Below are 13,568 nucleotides of genomic sequence, written 5' to 3' on the forward strand. Positions count from 1 at the left end.
CTTCCTACACGGTCACAGAAACTTCAGACTAGTTCACATGAGCACAAGTTCATTTCCCTTTGACTGTCATGTTTGGAAATGGACCATCTTTTCCCACCAGGATGGCAAGGATATTGCTGCCTCTGCTCGACTCTGAAGACCCCACGGCACACCCCCCACTGATACCCAAACACAGCTGCCCGGGAATGAGCTGCCCCTATTATGAAACTAAATCACAAATGACTGTTTTTCCTTTAGTAGGAATGACTTGAAGAGGCAAGTGGTAATGTTTGAAAGTCCCTCTTGGGAAAAACTGATAGATTAAGACAATGACCATAAAATAAAAGGAGCATTAATGTTTCACTATATTGCCCACCTAAGTATTATCAGATCTGACATTCCTTGGAAATTCCAGTAACATTATTTACTGTTAGAAGGGAGATCAAGATTTCTGAAGATGCTTTTAGATTTGGATGGAGACAGAAATAAACAGCAAAATGTGTCTCTCTGAAGTAAAAATAATATCCATACTCTGATTCAAAATGTGTATAAGAGATGATCTCATTTCAAAATGTTCATGGGTACTTTTAAGCCTTGTGTTCCACTTCATATGAAATAATTATAAACAATTATAAAATGCAGAACTGCACAGATCAAGTTTCCTAGGGCACAATGCTACAAGCTAAGACCTAAATTGTTCAGTGTGGTCAATATAATAATTTCTAAAGATCACCATTTATGAACAAAGCCACAAAATTACATAAACATTTGAAATTTTCTGGAATGACTAAGTTCCTTGAACTAAGAATAGCTGAAAAGGCCATTGATGTTCTATCTTAGCATCTTATTTTGAAAGGAAACAGTCACACCCTATAGCATGCACTTTAATGTGGGCACGTGTGCTTGGAAACCAACGTGACCTCGAATAACATTTCCTATTTTTAATGCATATTATCATTTCCCCCTGTCACCCTGGCATTTGCAAGACAAGTAGCCAATTGATGAGAGGGCTCCATGTAACTGCATGTTTTTCTGCTCAACAATTTACATCCACGCTTCCCCGTGTGTAATGTTCCAAATGGCATCATAACAGTTGACTCCTGCAGAAATGAAGACGTAGTGGAGAACCAGGAGCTGGCGCAGAGCCACCCGAGAAGCACTTACTGAGGGCGGCCTGGACTTTGATGACGTCCGACTCCTGTGAGTTCTCGCTCATGCCGACAGCATTAACAGCCTTAACTCGGAAGATATACTGCTCGCCAGTGGTGAGGCCATGCACCACGAACCTGGAAAACATGAATCAGGGGCGTGATGGCCAGGGGCAGCCCTTTGTCCTTCTGCAACAGACACAGAAATTGCCTTGAACACACCAGAAACGTAGTCACTGGGACTGGAAGGAAGTTTACTCTTTTGAGTTTCTCATGAACGCCTAACATCCATCCATTCTCATCTGCAGTTGTAGTTCATTAGTTCCCGTCACCATTGGCGGGTCCCAGATTGAGGGCTGGAGGAAGCTAGACTCTGACGGGGGCCCAGAATGGATGCCTGCAGTGTCCCCCCAGCCCGAGCCGAGGGCCCTGGTCCTGGGCTGGGCCTCTCCTGCTCACTCGGGGACAGGGGTGGGGGGTGCCAGGTGGCCGCACCTGTTGTAGCCGATGGGCTTGTGGTTGCAGGGCTCCCAGACATTGGAGCCAGCCACGCAGCAGTCCACATAGTAGCCCAGCAAGTCCTCCTCATGCTTCGGCCGGTCCCACTGCACGACCACCGAGGTCCTGGTGTTCCGGGACGCGAGGACGCGGCCAGGCGCCGAGGGCACCACTGCAGAGACAGGCGCACAGGCCCAGCGGCATCAGGGCCAGGAGCCACACCAGAGGCCCGCAGCCCCCTCATCTTCAGGGCTGGGGGCTTCGGTGAGGTTTGGACAACGAGGACAGAGCAGAGAAGGGGGCCCAGGAGGCGCCAGGCAGTCCTCGCGCTCTGTCCCAAAGTGCCAGCCTGGCTCCCCAAGAAAGAAACCCCATCACAGAGTCTCCCACCCCCGCCAGCCCTGGTCCAGACCCTCCAGCGTGCTCCTCCAGTAACACACGTGCTTTCTTAACTGGGGTGTAAAGCTAGCCATTTAAGAAACAGGACACGTTTCCAGCAGATTGGAGAGACTCAGCAAGGGCCTCAAATCAAACAATGATGCAGCCCTGGATCTCTCCCCTGGTGCAAGTCAGAATCCCTCTAACCCATACTAGACATCTTCAGAGACAGAACCTCAAGCCACGTGGACCAGAACCCTAGTGCATGTAGGGTCGTATTGTTGTTTTAAAATATTTCTAACCCATTTATTGGCTTCATAAAAAGAAGATGGAACTTGGGAGAAATGTTGACCAAAACAAGGCAGAGAGATCGTCAACTCTAGCACAATGAAACTTTAAGACAACTTGAATTTTAACCCACAGGTGACATTAACGTCTTTGTCAACATTCGCTGTCCCGCGTGACGTTGCCCAGGGCCCGTCTCGCACACAGGTCACGTGCAGGGACTGCTCACCAATGGTGTCCTGGGCCTGGATGGGGGCAGTGATTTCCGACGGGTCACTCAAGCCGTGCTTGTTTGCCGACAACACTCGGAACACGTATGGCTTCCCCTCAGCGAGGTCGAAGACGGCGTATCTGGGGGACCTCACGGCCGTCTGGGCATTCACCCGCTGCCAGCTACCGCTCCCCACCATGGACTGAGAAGACAAGGGCCCAATGGAAGCCAAGGTCCCTGAACCCGCATCCCAGGGGGTGCTTGGCTCTGGCTCCCAGATTACACTGCGGGAGACCACAGCCAACGGCTCCTCTGAGTCCATCAGCATCCCTGTTCTGAATTTTAGGAAAAGGAAGCCAATTTGGAGAAGGGGGTGAGAAATTACCCAAAGCTGGATATGTTAACAATGAAAATTTTTATGTGAAAGCCAATAAATGATGGAAAACTTCAGGGAATCAATACATAGGTTGTAGCTCTAGTAAAGGTGAAATGAACTGTAAACAGAGCTAACTGAGGAGTAGATGCAGAAAATTCCATCATAACCTCTCACACTTCCGTTTAAAACTTTCACTGTTGCCCAGCTACTAAAGTAGTCACAAAGTGACATCTCCCTAAATAATGCAATGGCATAGAGACATTATAACTCAAAATGACACATATGCATTACATGTGGCCACTTCAGTCATTGTATAAAGACTTTCACTGGGGTGAGAGAAAGTGTATCATTTTGTTAAATGTAATACAGCATGCCAACCACATCTACAATACGTGTGCATGTATGTGCTAAGTCGCTTCAGTCGCGTCTGACTCTCTGCCACCCCATGGACTGTAGCCCGCCAGGCTCCTCTGTCCATGGGATTCTCCAGGCAAGAATATTGCAATGGGTTGCCATGCCCTCTTTCAGGGGATCTTCCTGACCCAGGGATTGAACCCGAGTCTCCTGTGTCTCCTGCATTGGCGGGCAAATTCTTTACCACGAGTGCCGCCTGGGAAGCCCATATCTATGGGCTCGATATACCAAGATACAAATAGCTATAGAGGAAAGGACATGTGCCATGTTAATAATGACTACTTTACATGATCAAATTGTTGGTGATTTTCATTTTGTCCTATATAACATCTATGTATTTTCCAAATTTTTTTTTATAGTGTGTTTAATTTTTATCACTGATAATTACTTTAAAAACCAGGATTGCATGCTTAATTTAATTTTCCCCCCTCTGGAGATGTGCCTTCCTTTCCAAAAAGAACATGATACAATACATAAACTAAATTTCAGTTTAATATAATTTAAAAATTTTTTAAGATTTTTAAATATGTTTGCTGAAACTTGACCTTTCCAGCTCTGGGTAAGTAGATAAGGAAATATCCCTGAAGAGGGGGAGAGAAAACCCTTTTCCTCCTCTGCCAGCCCTTCATCTGGGGTTTTCATGAGGCGAGAACTATAAGTTAGACTCAGAAGAAAGAGGATAACACAAGTCTGCAACACAAGAAAGTCTTGCAGATAAGCGGGGAAAGCTGAGGGTCGTTATACCTTCTGGTGTAATGAAAACTTCTGAAAATTGTTCATACTCACTCTGCTTCGCTTCACTTTGTATTTCACGTCATTACTGGGTGGGACATTTGCTCGTGTCAGTGTTACAGACTCTACCTGTATGTTATGTGCACTGGATTGTATGTTATATTGTCATATAAAGTCAGTATCATGAAACCACAGTTACAGGATCCACGTGGCTACACAGGGTTTTTCAACAGCCCACGACCCAGTCACAGGTCAGTGATTCGCACGAGTGTGTCACAAGCTGCATTTTCGTGCGATCGACCGAGCAGAGCAGGATGGGGGCACGTGGCATGTAGTAAGGACACATGTTTGGAGTTGAGGTGGGGGTGTACATTTACTGTGTACACACTCTTTCTTTGTGTGCGTCCAGATCTAAAAGCAACGACTCTGTGTAATTGTTCACCATCTGAAGTGTGAATTGCTCAACACAATCGCCACCACTGAGTAGTTACTCAGCTTATGAGCAAACTGAGAGCAGGGGCCACTATCCCCCTATGTCCCAAATCCTCAGAACCTGGGGCCTAGAATGTTCCAGCAGGAAGCACACTGCAGGCTCCCCCAGCAGAAGGCTGTCGTGTGTAGCGGGGACCCGGGGGGCTGACTGGCCCGCACAAAGACCACACAGCCCGAGCCCACCACGTTCCCAAGGCCACGTCCACCACAGCACTGCTCAGGCATTGCCAGCTCAGCCACTACCTGCAGCTTCACAATGGAAAACCGCGTGGAGTCTGAGATGATCGATCCAAGAGCCACCCACCCTGAGAACCCATGACCCAGCACCTGGGCAGACCTGACAGACTCGCTGCTCCTGGAAACCCAGCCAGCATGTACCTTCTCAATGAAGTACATCAGCGGCTCCTTGCCCCGGGGCTCGGGGGGGTCCCAGCTGAGGACCACGTATGTCCTGCTGGTTTCCGAGGCATGCACATTGGTGGGAGGTCCCGGGATCTGGACTTCGCCTGCAGGAGGAATCCACATCATGAGCACTGGCCGAAGCCCGTCCCTCGCTCCCCCGGCCCACCCCGGAGCAGGCGCCCCGCTCCCCCGGCCCACCCCGGAGCAGGCGCCCCGCTCCCCCGGCCCACCCCGGAGCAGGCGCCCCGCTCCCCCGGCCCACCCCGGAGCAGGCGCCCCGCTCCCCCGGCCCGGCCCGGAGCAGGCGCCCCGCTCCCCCGGCCCGGCCCGGAGCAGGCGCCCCGCTCCCCCGGCCCGTCCCGTAGCAGGCCCCTCAGCTGCTTCACAGGCCCTGAAGGACTCGAGTGTCAGTGTCAGCTTTTGCTCCATTTCTATTTTGGGAAAGTCAGTAAATGGCAAGAACTGTTTCTCCAGAGCCAAAGTGTAATGAACGGGTGAAGCTCATCCAAGTACTTTTGTTCCCAGTATAAGCCAGTTCATAAGAACAGAATCTAATCCAAAGCTCATCCAGAATTTCAACTGGACGTGGGAGGGGAGGGTTCACCCAGAAGAAACAGGGCGTGCGTGTGTACTCAGTCGCTCAGTCAAGTCCAGCTCTTTGCAACCCGTGGACTGCAGCCCACCAGGCTCCGCTGTCTATGGGATTCTCCAGGCAAGAATACTGGAGAATACTGGTTATCATGCCCTCCTCCAGGGGATCTTCCCGACCCAGGGATCGAACCTGTGTCTCTTATGTCTCCTGCATTGGCAGGCAGGTTCTTTACCACTAGCACCACCTGAGAAGCCCAAGAAATAGGGCATTTAACCAGACATGCAGCTCTAACTGTGAGGGGAGTCTATGCAGAGAAGGTATGAGCAACCGTGCTCTGCAGCAGGAAGTGGGGGCCTCTCTGCTGGTTTCCTTTCATGACGCCCTCAAAGCACTGAGACTATTCATCAACTAGCAAAGCACATGGTTTCCCCCCACCTCCCCAGGTAGGTCTGGTCTACACCACAGGCACTGCCTTCCAGGTCTGTATACTTGACATTCCCATGTGCTATCCACTAGCAAGCAGCCATAACAGAACGCTGCATCAGAGCAGCCCGCTACCTCTGTTCCGCCACATGTCTCTCTCTAATAAAACGTTATGTGTCAGCAGTGTTATGTTTGGACGTGAGAACTTCTCGTAAGGAGTGGAGGCTCTCCAGACCCACAGTCCCAGTCACTGCGATACAAAATATTACGAGCTTCTGATTAGATTAGCACATGATTAAAAAGGTTCAGACATCCCCGGGGACATCTCAGAACCCTGCTCAGTATCCAGTTGCTCCCTCCAGACTCTGCTGCTGGCGAGGAGCTGCCCGGCTGCATGGAAACAGCACACACAAGCCTGGGTTTGTTTCATCAAGAGCCCTGAGACCGAGCTCATCACATTTTACAGGACACCGAAGCACAACCTGGTTTTACCCAGCAGCATCTGGCAAGTGGGCTGGGTTTCAGACAAGGAACCAGAGTGTATCCAGAAAGATGCCAAGTATGCAGGCAGAGCAGGGCCCCCGGGCCCACCTGCCGCATCCTCACCCAGAGAGGCCCAGACAGAGGGAGGGCTCGGATCACCCGAACCCAGCAATGCAACCTCGCTTCCAAACTGAGTCCCAGCTTGTCTCAGAGGCACTTGACAACACAGGGAGAAACCGCAGGACGGATGGAAGCCACGCAGATGACGCGGCAGCAGGAGCATGGGAGACAGTGCAGACTGGCCTCTCCCGCACGGTCAGACCTGAGGGCCCAGAGCAAAGTGCAATGAGAAGCACTCGATCTGAGCCCAGGCAAGAAGAAGAACCCTCCCTGTCAGCTGGGAACCCCCGATCGGGGCAGCATACTTTGTTATCCAGACTCCTGGCTCCAGCCTGAGCCCAGCAGAAGAGGAGGGGTCTCTACATGGCCCCAGGAGCCAAGGCGGGGACCATGGACAGAAGCTGAGGTCTGTTACTGACCCTCCGACCGTGGAGAGGCGCCTCAGAGAGAGAGAAGCAGATGGAGGCAAAACAGAAAAGGGGATGTGCTCGCAGTGGTGATGGTGGTGAGCACCGCCCACAGCCCCGCCTCAGCATCACGGCCTGTTCGCGGGCTGTTCTGAGGAGCCACGTGAGCACCTGTGAAAGCAGACACGCGATGTGCAAAGGCGGCCCAGGAAGGGATGCAGGAAAACGCAGCACCTTCCTGGGATCACACAGCCCACCAGTGGCCCAGCCTGGGTCTCCTGACTCCAACTCTGGCTTTCTGTTCTGCAGACCCAAAGAAGCCCCAGCCTCCACAGCCCGCCCAGGAGACTCTCAGCTAAGTCAGTGAAACATAAAGTTTACTGGGAAGTTTTAGAACACCCAAGAAGACAGGATTCAGGAATGAACAACTGTAAATGAGCCTGCGGCATTCAGAGAAAAGGATGAGCTCAGTGCATTGGCTACAGATGACCTGGCCCGGGACAGTGCAGTGAATGCTTGGACGTATAATTAGCAGGATGGAAACAATCTCATTATTTCTCCAAGAGCCTCTTCTCGTCTTTCTAAGAATGAAGTATCTATTCTTCCAGGGAACCACTCAAGAAAGGTTGCAAAAGCTAGATGATATTACAAGAGCATAGATATTAATTTAAATGTTTGCAGGAAAACATTAATCAACATTAAAATGATTAGAAAAAAATTAACAAAACAATAAACATAAAAAATACCCTGAACTAACAACAGAAGAGCACTTTGTTAGTCAACAAAAATAACTTTTTTTTTTTTTTCATTAAAACAAATGGCATTTGCCAGCACTTTTCTAGTAAAAGCAATGCCAAGAAAGTTCAGCTTAGATGAAGAAAAGAGATACGGGTAGGAAAGGAAGAAGTTCCTCATAGCCCATTTTGAACCCAGAAATGGTTTCCTTGAAAACATTATGGCGTTTCTTTCTCTCGCTAAAGACTTATAGATTGGAAGAGGTAGTCGTTGTTTAAAACAAGAAAGGTAAGCAAATGAACGCTCCGATCCCTGTGTAAGTGCAGAGGTCTTTGTTTCAGATCTGGTTTGTTCTAGACCATGGACACTGCCCGTGCCCCACATGCAAAGCCTCACATAACAACTGAGGCCCGTGAGGCTGAACTCCAGGCCGTATCAACAAACCGACTCCAGCGATTCTCTGAGTGTCTGAGCCTTAGCCCTCCAGTTGGTATGAAACGCTGCCTTCTTACGAGGAAACAGGAGACAAAACATGAAAGGTGTTTTCTGTAACTTTAGAAGACCTAGAAAGAAGACCTACTGTGTCTGTAAGACACACTCCCTTGGAATCAGCTGGAAAAGCAAGTCTTTGGAAATGGGTTATCTCTTCATTTGGTGCTTAGTGAATCTCTGGCTGTTTCAACCCAAGAACACACATATCTATGTTTCAAGAGGTAGCTGTTCTGCCCAGAGGGGCACAGTCCTGCCTTGGAAAGTGTGTCAGGAAATATTACTTCACACACACACACACCCGCTTTTCACAGTGACCTTTACACAGTGCAGATTCCGTCCTGGATATTCAGCATCTATGTAGCAATTTACATGGGGATTCCTTGGTGCCTCAGCTGGTAAAGAATCCGCCTGCAATGCGGGAGACCTGGGTCGGATCCCTGGATTGGGAAGATCCCCTGGAGAAGGGAAAGGCTACCACTCCAGTATTCTAGACTGGAGAATCCCATGGACTGTATGGTCCATGGAATCACAAAGAGTTGGACAGGACTGAGCGACTTTCACTTTCACTTTATATAACAAGTTACACCCTTCATTCTAAGTTATTTTTACCATATTTTAACTCTGATGTGTCCACTCAGGGTAACTAAGATCACTCCTCCCCTCACTGATACCTTTAGAAGAAAAAGAGCTTCTTTTTCCCCTCTCAGGTCAAAAACGCATATTTTGTACACGCTGGTGTCCTACAAAACATCTGTTCTAATATCATCAGGGTCATTTTTATTCATTGAAACACCTATGTTTTCATCAGTTGTTTGATGGTGGTGCTTTATTGTTAAGTTGTGTCCGACTCTGCGACCCCATTGGCGGGCAGATTCTCTACCACTGAGCCACCAGGGAAACCCCTCTCAGTTGTACAGGGGGTCATTTTCTCAGCCTCTCCTAAATTATTTTCTTTTGTTATTTATTTGTTGGGCTTGCTTCTCAGTTTCTGCATTTTTCTGGAAGCAGAGGTTTTAATGGAGATGTTAATATTACCATGGGATTAACCAACATTCGTCAAGGAGTTCCTCTGAGAGACACATGTTCGTTTTGAGACACTAAAGGAAAATTTTTACGGGGTAGAAGATACAGTGTTTGGGGGGCAGATTGAGGAGCAAATATGAAAATCAACCTCTGACTTTCTGACTCTGCAGCTCTCCAGGGAAAGAACCTGGGATGTTTTTAAAAAGGGCTCAGAAGTACATCTCCCTGGACAGAAGCTCCAAATTAAGCTAGTTTTTTCATGTTTAAATTTTCATTCATTGTTCTCTGTGGATGGTAATCATAATTGCAATCAAAATCTTTGGATCCCAGGTTAACAATGCAGGATTCTTCTCCTCAGTGAATGGATCTTGCTACAGCAGGGAGGAATATCCAGAAGTGTTCAGAAAAGCCAGTATACAAAGGGAAATGCAAACTTTCAAATCACAGGGATGTTATTTGATGGGAAAACTAGTCCCTCTTAGTTACAATGCTAGAAATAAAATTTGTAATTTAAAAAAAAAAAAAATGGAATACTGTTCATGCATGTAGTCCTGGGTAAAGGACTGCCTCCTTGGCCAGGAATCAGGGCTCAGGCTGGGCTGGTCACTGCTCCATGGCCCCTGCAGACGCTGGAATGACCCACATGAAGCCAGGACTCTGCTGACCTCCTCTCTCAGCCCTACCCTCTGCCTGCTCATCTTCCTGATTCAATGACCTTAAGCTGGGCCCAAAGGCTTTATTTTTACATGTGACGAGCCTACCCTCCACTCTCTAATCACAGCCCTAAACCCCTCGGGCAAAAACAGCCAAAAGGAAGTGGCGCCAAGCGCCTTACCTTCAAGTTCCTCCTGGTAGATCACGATGTCTTTCTCTCCCTCCAAGTGGACGGCTGCAGAGAGAAAGGTCGGTGCTGAATCTGAATCCAGAAAGCCTCTGCATTACGATTACAGCATCTGCACTAGGCTGAGGTGGTCTGAGTTGGTGTTTTGGAAGTGGGCTTAAGGACAGCCAGTGTTTCTCAGCTCTTTGTACCGGATTCAAGAGACCACGCAGCTCAGGACAATGCAGTGACCACTTCAAACGTCATTAAGGAGCATCATTAAGGACACAATCTTGCTGAGGAATCTGAGTCACATGAAATTAAAATTCAGAAAGAGAGGGGCTTGGCTTCAACACCTTCCAGCTCTCATTATGCACTGAACTGACGGAACCAGTGGAAGAAGAAAAGTCTAATTCTGAGCCAGTTTAACTGCTTTCAGTGAAGAGCCTTAGGACGATGAAGAACCTGCCTTCTGAGGTGTAAACGTCAGTCTGGTGTCCACACTCCTAACGTGACCTCGAGGGTTGCCCAGAGCCCATGGGCCACAGTCTTGCCATGCTCAGCCCTGAGGATTCACTCAAGGCTCAGAGCCAAGTTGGGGGAAAGAGAAAGAACAAGCCACACAAACCTGCCAGACCTTGAACTCCAAAGGACCTACCTTGTAACCTTCTGAGGTCAACAGGGTCGAGGGCAGCCACGGCTTCGGAGACTCTGGAAGGCCGGCTGATCCCCGCGCTGTTGACAGCCCGCACGCGGAATATGTAAGACCTTCCCTCAAAGAGTCCAGTCACGGGGTATTTACAGATCTTCACGGGGGCATCATTGCACTGTACCCAGTTGTCGGTTCCCACCTCGCATCTTCAGAGTACAAAAAAGAGCAGAGAGTAACAACTGCATCAGTCTAATACGTGTATGCAAGGAGATCAAACCCGTCAATCCTAAAGGAAATCAACCCTGAATATTCATGGGAAGGACTGACGCTGAAGCTGAAGCTTCAATACTTTGGCCACTTGATGTGAAGGTCTTTTCACTGGAAAAGACCTTGATGCTGGGAAACATTGAGGGCAGGAGGAGAAGCGGACGACAGAGGATGAGACAGTGGGATGGCATCACTGACTCAAGGCACATGAGTTTGAGCAAACTTAGGGAGATAGTGAAGGACAGGGAAGGCTGGTGTGCTGGAGTTCATGGGGTCACAGAGAGCCAGGCATGACTTGGCAACTGAATAACAACAACAGCATTCATTATACACACATGTAACAGTTACAGCCGGAGAGCATCTCCCAATTTGTTTTGGTTTCTGTTATTAATCCAACGTAAACCCTGAACAATGCAAGTCTGACCCTAGCATATCATCAAATTATCACCCTGATAGTGCATGTTTTACCTAAACACATAGCTTTGTTGGATGCCTCTGCTGCTGCTACGTTGCTTCAGTCGTGTCTGACTCTGTGCGACCCCATAGACGGCAGCCCACCAGGCTCCCCCATCCCTGGGATTCTCCAGGCAAGAACACTGGAGTGGGTTGCCATTTCCTTCTCCAATGCAGGCAAGTAAAAAGTGAAAGTGAAGTTGCTCAGCCGTGTCCGACTCTTCGAAACCCCATGGCCTGCCTGACTAGTGACAATCGCTTTTGCTCTAGGGTGTGTATTATGTGGATAAAGACCTGGCATGCCTGTATCCATTTTGCTTTCATGTAGAAAACAAGTCAAAGGATGGAACCAAGACATAAGGACCAAGACATACGTGTTGGATGAGGAAGAGAACTTAACCAATATTAAGCAAAAAAAAAAAAAAAAAGAGCTGCTTGTTCTTTTCTGAAATAACCCCCTTATGCCAATGCATTTATCACATACAAAACCTTAAATTCCTACCCAGAACCATCCTCTTATAACCAAATAGCTTATACCCTTCTCTCTTACTTCTGAATTCATGATCTTTGACTGTAATTTCATCCAAGAAGAGAAGCAAAAAGCAAAGGAGAAAAGGAAAGATATAAGCATCTGAATGCAGAGTTCCAAAGAATAGCAAGAAGAGATAAGAAAGCCTTCTGCAGCAATCAATGCAAAGAAATAGAGGAAAACAACAGAATGGGAAAGACTAGAGATCTCTTCAAGAAAATTAGAGATACCAAGGGGACATTTCATGCAAAGATGGGCTCGATAAAGGACAGAAATGGTATGGACCTAACAGAAGCAGAAGATATTAAGAAGAGGTGGCAAGAATACACAGAAGAACTGTACAAAAAAGATCTTCACGACCCAGATAATCACGATGGTGTGATCACTCACCTAGAGCCAGACATCCTGGAATGTGAAATCAAGTGGGCCTTAGAAAGCATCACTACAAACAAAGCTAGTGGAGGTGATGGAATTCCAGTTGAGCTCTTTCAAATCCTGAAAGATGATGCTGTGAAAGTGCTGTACTCAATATGCCAGCAAATTTGGAAAACTCAGCAGTGGGCACAGGACTGGAAAAGGTCAGTTTTCATTCCAATCCCAAAGAAAGGCAATGCCAAAGAATGCTCAAACTATCGCACAATTGCACTCATCTCACATGCTAGTAAAGTAATGCTCAAAACTCTCCAAGCCAGGCTTCAGCAATACGTGAACCGTGAACTTCCTGATGTTCAAGCTGGTTTTAGAAAAGGCAGAGGAACCAGAGATCAAATTGCCAACATCCGCTGGATCGTGGAAAAAGCCAGAGAGTTCCAGAAAAGCAGCTATTTCTGCTTTATTGACTATGCCAAAGCCTTTGACTGTGTGGATCACAATAAACTGTGGAAAATTCTGAAAGAGATGGGAATACCAGACCACCTGATCTGCCTCTTGAGAAATGTGTATGCAGGTCAGGAAGCAACAGTTAGAACTGGACATGGAACAACAGACTGGTTCCAAATAGGAAAAGGAATACGTCAAGGCTGTATATTGTCACCCTGCTTATTTAACTTATATGCAGAGCACATCATGAGAAACGCTGGACTGGAAGAAACACAAGCTGGAATCAAGATTGCCGGGAGAAATATCAATAACCTCAGATATGCAGATGACACCACCCTTATGGCAGAAAGTGAAGAGGAACTCAAAAGCCTCTTGATGAAAGTGGAGAGTGAAAAAGTTGGCTTAAAGCTCAACATTCAGAAAACGAAGATCATGGCATCCAGTCCCATCACTTCATGGGAAATAGATGGGGAAACAGTGGAAACAGTGTCAGACTTTATTTTTTTGGGCTCCAAAATCACTGAAGATGGTGACTGCAGCCATGAAATTAAAAGACGCTTACTCCTTGGAAGAAAAGTTATGACCAACCTAGATAGCATATTCAAAAGCAGAAACATTACTTTGCCAACAAAGGTCCGTCTAGTCAAGGCTATGGTTTTTCCTGTGGTCATGTATGGATGTGAGAGTTGGACTGTGAAGAAGGCTGAGCACCGAAGAATTGATGCTTTTGAACTGTGGTGTTGGAGAAGACACTTGAGAGTTCCTTGGACTGCAAGGAGATCCAACCAGTCCATTCTGAAGGAGATCAGCCCTGGGATTTCTTTGGAGGGAATGATGC

General features: G+C 47.8%; 1 protein-coding gene across 3 annotated transcripts in view; it reads right to left on the reverse strand.

Moving 5' to 3' along the window:
* MYOM2 (myomesin 2) overlaps positions 1 to 13,568 on the reverse strand; it is a 64,435-nt gene that overhangs the window by 25,987 nt on the left and 24,880 nt on the right. For all 3 annotated transcript variants that reach the window (XM_044939014.2, XM_044939012.2, XM_006064795.4), the window contains 6 exons: positions 10,669 to 10,868; positions 10,026 to 10,079; positions 4,892 to 5,019; positions 2,518 to 2,701; positions 1,623 to 1,797; positions 1,144 to 1,265 (listed from right to left, as the gene is read on the reverse strand). In XM_044939014.2, the coding sequence (XP_044794949.2) occupies positions 1,144 to 1,265; positions 1,623 to 1,797; positions 2,518 to 2,701; positions 4,892 to 5,019; positions 10,026 to 10,079; positions 10,669 to 10,868 (863 nt within the window). The remainder of the gene's footprint in view (positions 1 to 1,143; positions 1,266 to 1,622; positions 1,798 to 2,517; positions 2,702 to 4,891; positions 5,020 to 10,025; positions 10,080 to 10,668; positions 10,869 to 13,568) is intronic.

The sequence above is a fragment of the Bubalus bubalis genome, chromosome 1, assembly GCF_019923935.1.
Source record: "Bubalus bubalis isolate 160015118507 breed Murrah chromosome 1, NDDB_SH_1, whole genome shotgun sequence".
Taxonomy (NCBI): Eukaryota; Metazoa; Chordata; class Mammalia; order Artiodactyla; family Bovidae; genus Bubalus; species Bubalus bubalis.